This window comes from Cyprinodon variegatus, unplaced genomic scaffold (genome assembly GCF_000732505.1).
Source record: "Cyprinodon variegatus isolate N-32 unplaced genomic scaffold, C_variegatus-1.0 Scaffold58, whole genome shotgun sequence".
In the NCBI taxonomy this organism is placed as follows: Eukaryota; Metazoa; Chordata; class Actinopteri; order Cyprinodontiformes; family Cyprinodontidae; genus Cyprinodon; species Cyprinodon variegatus.
The window spans coordinates 533,279-539,927 of record NW_015150511.1 but is presented as its reverse complement, the minus strand read 5'-3'; the positions used below and the strand labels follow the sequence as shown (position 1 = coordinate 539,927).

The 6,649-nt window shown below is 35.6% G+C and overlaps 1 protein-coding gene across 1 annotated transcript in view; it reads left to right on the top strand.

The window, feature by feature from the left end:
* The first annotated feature begins 4,656 nt into the window (after nucleotides 1–4,656).
* Nucleotides 4,657–6,649, top strand: part of LOC107082654 (equilibrative nucleoside transporter 1-like) — a 26,645-nt gene continuing 24,652 nt past the window's right edge. The window contains exons 1-3 of the mRNA XM_015371440.1: nucleotides 4,657–4,711; nucleotides 4,804–4,858; nucleotides 6,128–6,209. Of these exons, the coding sequence (XP_015226926.1) occupies nucleotides 4,657–4,711; nucleotides 4,804–4,858; nucleotides 6,128–6,209 (192 nt within the window). The remainder of the gene's footprint in view (nucleotides 4,712–4,803; nucleotides 4,859–6,127; nucleotides 6,210–6,649) is intronic.

The window sequence follows — 6,649 nt, the reverse complement described above, 5'->3', positions numbered from 1 at the left end:
TTTATTTATGAAATGTGAATGTGTGTGTGAAAGGTGTACTACTACTGCACAAAAAATTGCCCATACTGGGACAAATAAAAGCTACTCAACGGAACTGAAAAAAGGGTGGCTGTTCATAGAGCTCTCTGTCGGAGAACATTAAGCGATGCAGAGAGGTGAAGGGAACACAAAAGGAAAGAAGGAAAATATATGGCACAAAAAAAGTTTACTATAAATAGGGATAACAATATCCTGGAGCGATTGTGATTCTCATAAAAATAAACTGAATTGAATTAAATTAAGTCTAAGTCATATATATCAGATCTAGATCAAATTTCATTTTGGAGCTCACTGTACCTTTTTAAGTGACATTTATGCTGCTACCTTTAAATCTGTTCTTTTGCTAGAGCAAAGGCGGAACTGGAAAAACAATCTGAAAAGACATTTTCCAGAAGTAGAAAAAAAATACTTGCAACAAAAAACAAAAAAAAACTGACAATAACAAATTAAAAAGTCTCCTCTTACCAACAGCTCAAAATACGAGATCTGTCCACCAGTCAGAACCAGACTCAGGCTAAAAGATCTTAAACCAACTTAGAGGATGGAATAACTGCTGTAATGAGGTAGTTCTCCAGTCTGTGAAAAAACAGACACTCTCTTCTGCACTTAAATTTTAAATATCACAAGGAATTCTTTATGATTTTAAGTGACTAACACCACCTTTTGGATTTAAAAAAACAAAAGTCTCTGATCCAAGTAGACTTTTTTGTTGTTGTTGTTGTTTAAAATCCATTATGATCCAAAATGAAATTAAAACTTGGGCAGCAAAGTGGGGGAGTGTTTATGTAGGGGTGTGGGGATTGGAGAAGAAGATAAACAGACTGATCACTGCAGCTGTTGCTTTGCATGCTACATTGTTGTTGTTTTTTTCCCCCAGCTTTTATTGTAATAACACTGTCATAAATACAGAACTACGAAATGAACCCTCTGCATTTAACCCATCCCCCTGGGGAGCAGTGGGCTGCCATTGTGAAGAGCCCGGGGAGCAGTGTGGGGTTTAGGGTCTTGCTCAGGGATCCAGAGCCGCATTTTGTGGGAGTGGGGCTGCACGACACTGGAGAAAGTACAACAAGAAAGATGGCAGCACCAATTGAGCAGTTCTTGTTTGACTCAGCTTTGGAATCAGTTTTGGATTCTTAAACGGACGCTTAAAACCCTTTCCCTCTTCTTTTAATTTCTTTTTATTTACTTGTACTTATTTTTGGGTAGTGTTTAGTGCTTGCGTAGTTATTAGATACAGTAATACTGTGTGATATTAGCTAATAAAGGTAACATTGTATATCAACTCGTGGTCTTTTCTGGTTATCCTATGTAGTGAACGATTATCACTCAGGCCAGACCCACCCTCCTATGCTTCAATGTCCACAGAAAACTTACACTGTAAATTTACAAAATATGTACCTGTGAGGTCAATGGATCCATCACAAACCTTTAGTATTTTTTGTCTTTAACAGGGTGGACACTAACCCTCCTTTAAAATCAGGCGTTGATTTGTAGGGCGTATCTGTTTGTCTTCAATTATTCTAAAGAAAAACAGATGAAGAGTGGTCCCCATGTACTTCAGCAGTTTAACCCTAAAGCAGCATAACTACAGAGATAACCTGAACCACTCTAACCATATTTAACATGTCATCTGTTAATATTGAAAAGAGATATGTTTCTCCTTAGCCAACCCATTTTTTATCCTGCCCATTATCACCCTTATTCTCAACTATTTCAACTACTGAACAAGAGGAAAACATTTCCTTTATTCTTCATGTTATTTACTGAGGACTTAAGTTTTTATTTTCCCTAGGAATATAGTGCACAGAAAAGGTTTCCTCTTCCGTGTTTCCAGGACACAACAACCCAGAAAAGAAACCAGAATCATGTTTTCTTATAAATCTTCTGTATCTTTTTTGTAGTTAAAATGTATATTTTCCTACTTCTACTGTTTTTATAATTGCTATACTGTTTTTAAAATATTTATAATTCTCTTTTTGTAAATTCCACTTTAAATGTCGTAATTCAAAATGAAGTGGAGCTAGAGTTAGAGTGAATGCTGTATGTAGAAACTTGGCGATTCGAATCTAAATCTGAATCAACACATCTAAACCTAGTAGTAATTAATTAAAAGGTAGTCGTTATTAAAGGTAATCCTGGACAGTAATGGTTATTGCTTAAACTCTGGTGAAATAAAATTTACTTACCTCTGCTCACTGCTTTAACACCAATCCTTGTTCAGTTCCAGAGGTGGATAATCCAGGTGCAGAAAGTGAAAAGCCTGTAGAGATTAATTGCAAGATTACTCTTTCCTGGGGCTAATCATCTAGTTAAATGATAAAGGCTAACAAGACAACATTTTTACTTTCTAGATCTGGATTATCCACCTCTGTATTCCGAGTGGACATTTGGAATTAAAGGTCCCTATTTTAGCATTAATAGAAAGCTTGTAAAAAATGGCTTCACAATGTTCCGTTATCTGTTATTGACTCAGAACCAAAGTCCAGAGAACAGGCTGATATCACAGGTTAAAGGCCGCTTCAGAGGAAGAAGTGATTCTGCTGAGATGGCACCACGCCACGAGGAAAATCTCTGAGACGGGAACGTGACAAACAAAGGAGGAAGGATTTCACAAGCAGCTGCACACGCAAAGAAAGTTACACAGAAAAATCAACAATATCTGCTATGATAACAGGGGAAAGCTGCAGGAAGGATAAACATCTGGCTGCTATCAAACACTGAAGGTAAAACCTGAATGTAGTTTCTGATGCGACCTTCCTGCTCTGCTCCTTTTATCATGTCTGATTTTATTTTAATCATCTAATGACTACAGATCGTGTGAAGGAACCCAGTGTAACATGATCGGTTTAGATTTTCTGAATGAAGCATTTCCTCTCTAGGAATGTGACACATCTAATGACAGGTTTTATATTGCTGATATGTCTCCGTGTTATGACAGCAGAAGGTGCATTTAGGAAACGCTCCGGCAGAAGTCTCTACAGCTGTCAGAACTCAGACTGGCCCTAAAGCTTTCATGGTGGACAGGGCAGGTCTAGGATCTGACAGGAAGCATTTTACAGGTCACTTAAATTAAAGCTTTATCTGAAATCGTCAACACTTTCACTTGAGAGTGTTTTGGTGTCAGAAAAGAGCAACATGGAGAAATATTTGTTGTTTTTTTTTCTTCATAAAGATAAAAGCACTATTAGTTGAATGGATTCCTTCAAAGAAAATACAAGTAATTGAGAGTCACAAGGTCAATGAACGATCATGATCCAAGTTTCTTCACCAGCAGAGCTTTTTATCCCTTTTAGATAAAAAAGAACATAGCTGAAACATGTGTTGCAAGCTGTGACGCAAAATTCATTGACAGAAATCTTTACATTTATTGTTTAAATGTATTAATTATACATATTTTAAAGCATTGGAAAACACAACAAATGTTTGTTTGACCTCCTGCACACAATATTAAAACAAACAAAAATCCATCTTTATCTATTTTTATATATTTTTGGAAAAGCTCCAGGCAGCCACAAGGGGGGCATTAAAGAGCGGCATGCAGCTCTGCAGCCGTGGGTTGCTGACCTGTGCTCTAGGGTGTCTAATCGGCTCTTAAAAAGGTCATTATCATGAGCCAGGTAATCTTAGCAATCCCTGAAGACTCATTTCCTCCTAATTCTCTCATTTCCAACAACCTTTAGCAGAGCCAATGTATCCATTGTGCACTTTTGTCACAGCAATTATAAAATGTTAATAGCAGTTAGAGTTAATTGTTCACACCTTATCACATTTACGTGTTGATCTGTGTTACGAACCCCCTGTTGATCTTCTGGGAGAGAAATGTGAGCGTAGGAAGTTGTTAAAAACATTGATTAAAGAACAAGTTGCAGGTTAAATAGGCTCATATTTGAAAAACGTTTCTTTAATGTTTAAAGTGTTTTGGCTGCAATAACAAAACACATTTACCAATGAAAATTATATTTCCTAACAAGGTCTCTAAAATCTGTTTTTTTTTTAAACAATTCTGGTCATAGAAGGTAACAGACAAAAGTAATTTTTGTGTTTTTCAATTTCAATGGGGAAAACTAACTAATAAAGAATAAAGAACTCTAATAATTGGCGTTGGGCTAATCAATAAAATCCACTAAAAGAGGTTTGCTACTCCTTCTCGCCTACAATTATAAGAAATTTCAAAATCTAACTAATTAGAAAGCATAAACTCATTCATATTTACATAATCCGCTTGCTGCAGCCAGGTTTCTTTAAGAAAATATATCAGTCTGATTGTCACAGATTTATCCTTACCTACAAAGCCTTTAAAGAGAGAGAGATCATTGATGTACAGTAAGCAACAGTTAATTATTTTACTTTCTGATTTTTAAAAGTGGTATTTATTTTATCCCAGAATTTGTTTTGTTGATACTAATCAGTTAAATATGTTCTAATGTTAAAGGTTGAGCAAGGCAAACATAAAAAATCAAAAAGGTACCAATAACTGAGAACAGGCAGTCTAGATAAAATAGATTGACTTTGGAAATAGAATATAGATGTATTGCCATATGTACAAGTAAAAACTTCCTCTAAAGCTCATCATAGTTCTCTTGATTCTCCAGCAGGTCTATTGATCTACCTTTGATGATCCTCCTGATCACCATCTCGGTCTCCTGGCTCTCCTCCGGTGGTCCTCCAGGTCCAATGATCCTCTGCTGGTTGTCCTCCTGATCCTCCTCGTGCTCCAACACAACCCTTCAGCTCATCTCAATCTCCAGACCCGTTGAACAGTTCATTCACTAGTTGGTTTCTCAGTGACAATGGCTACCAACTCCCCTAAAGACAAGTAAAGCAGAGAATGACTTCATAATTCATTTGATTTTTTACTGTTTTTTTCTTTTTAGTAGAAAACAGTACTTTATTGTAATTTCTGTGCCTCACTGTGGTGCAGTTTTGATTGTGCAGTTAAATCTACATAAGTCTTTTTTTCTTAAAATAAGTGCATTTTTTCTTGAATTGAGGAGGAAAGTGAAACATTTTGCCAGTAGAACGAGGCAGTTTACATTTAAAATAAGAAAAAAAAAATTGCATTGTCTTATTTCAAGTGCATATTATCCAATTATCTTATTCTAAGTGTGAACATACTAATCCCAATGGGAAACTATTTTTACCTAATTAAATTAAGGTTAAATACACTTAATTTAAGAAACTTGTACTTATTTCTAGATATTTTTTCCACGCTAGCATTGTAATCTTATAGCAAAAAGGTTACACTGCAAAAACAATCCAGAAATAGTTTAAAATTTCTTAAATAAAGTGTATTCACCCTTAATTTGAGTACATAAATGGGATAGTTTGCCAATAGAATGAGTAATTTTACTCTTAAAATAAGATAATTAGTTAATGTGCACTTGAAATAAGACAATGCAATTGTGTTTTCTTATTTTAAGTGTAAATTGTCTTGTTCCATTGGCAAAATGTCTCTTTCACCTCCCCAATTCAAGAACAATTGCACTTATTTTAAGAAAAAAATGACTTATTTAGATTTAGATTTTTTTTGCAGTGTACGGGTTTAAACCTTGGCCTGGGTGATTTCTGTATAGAATTAGTACTGTATATTCTCATAATGCATGCAGGGGTTCTCTCTGGGTACTCTCGTTCTCTGCAACAATTCAGAAACATGACTGTTAGGTTGATTGGTGACTGTAAAGGTATGAGTGCATGGGTGTGCATGGCTGTGCACATCTGTATTGCCCCTGCAATAGATTTGCAGCCTGTCCAGGATGTCACCTGCCCCCTTTTTTGCCCATAGCCTGTTAGAAACAGGTACCAGCCCCATATGACCCTGATGGACAAGCAGCTAAAGAAGATGGATAATGACCAATACCTCATTTGCAAAAGATCCAATTGCTTCTATAAAAAAAGACAAACGGCATCTGAAATTTACTTGACTTGGAACCTTTGTTTATTTGATCAGATGATTGATTGATTGATTAATTGATGGATTAAACATATTAATTTCGTAAGCTTTGGAACAGCTAAACCATTTAGCGATAAAGTTTTTGAGCTCTCACCTAAAGACTATGATGACATCATTCAGGTTTATTTCCTGCAGATATTTGGGCGTGTGGATGATCTTCTTCATGCTTGGTCTGGGAACCCTGCTGCCCTGGAATTTCTTCATGACTGCTACCATGGTGAAATATTGTCTTCTGTTTGTTTTTTTTACAACACACATTTTACTATACAAGCTTTTACTTTGTAATAGGCTAAGCTAAGGGTGTTGTTAGCATCATGGAACCTGTGCAGCTTAGTCCAATCAAAATAGTTTCATCAAAATAACGCAGGACGTATTGCACCTTCTCTCTGACAATTTACTAATGTCTTGAATTAATATCAGCAAATTTGAATTAAACAAACACAACAGTTTTGAGTTTTTTTCTTTTTACTGTTAGCAACAGTAAAGAAAAAGTAAATAATAAATAATATAAAAGGTATTAGCTGAAAAAAATGTGTAACCTTTTTAATAGATTTTGTCTTCTTATATTCTGCTATTTCTTAATAAATTGTATCATACCCACTGATTTACTGGGACCACCGGTATGTGAATTATGCCGTTGTATTATGGGGTAAGGAA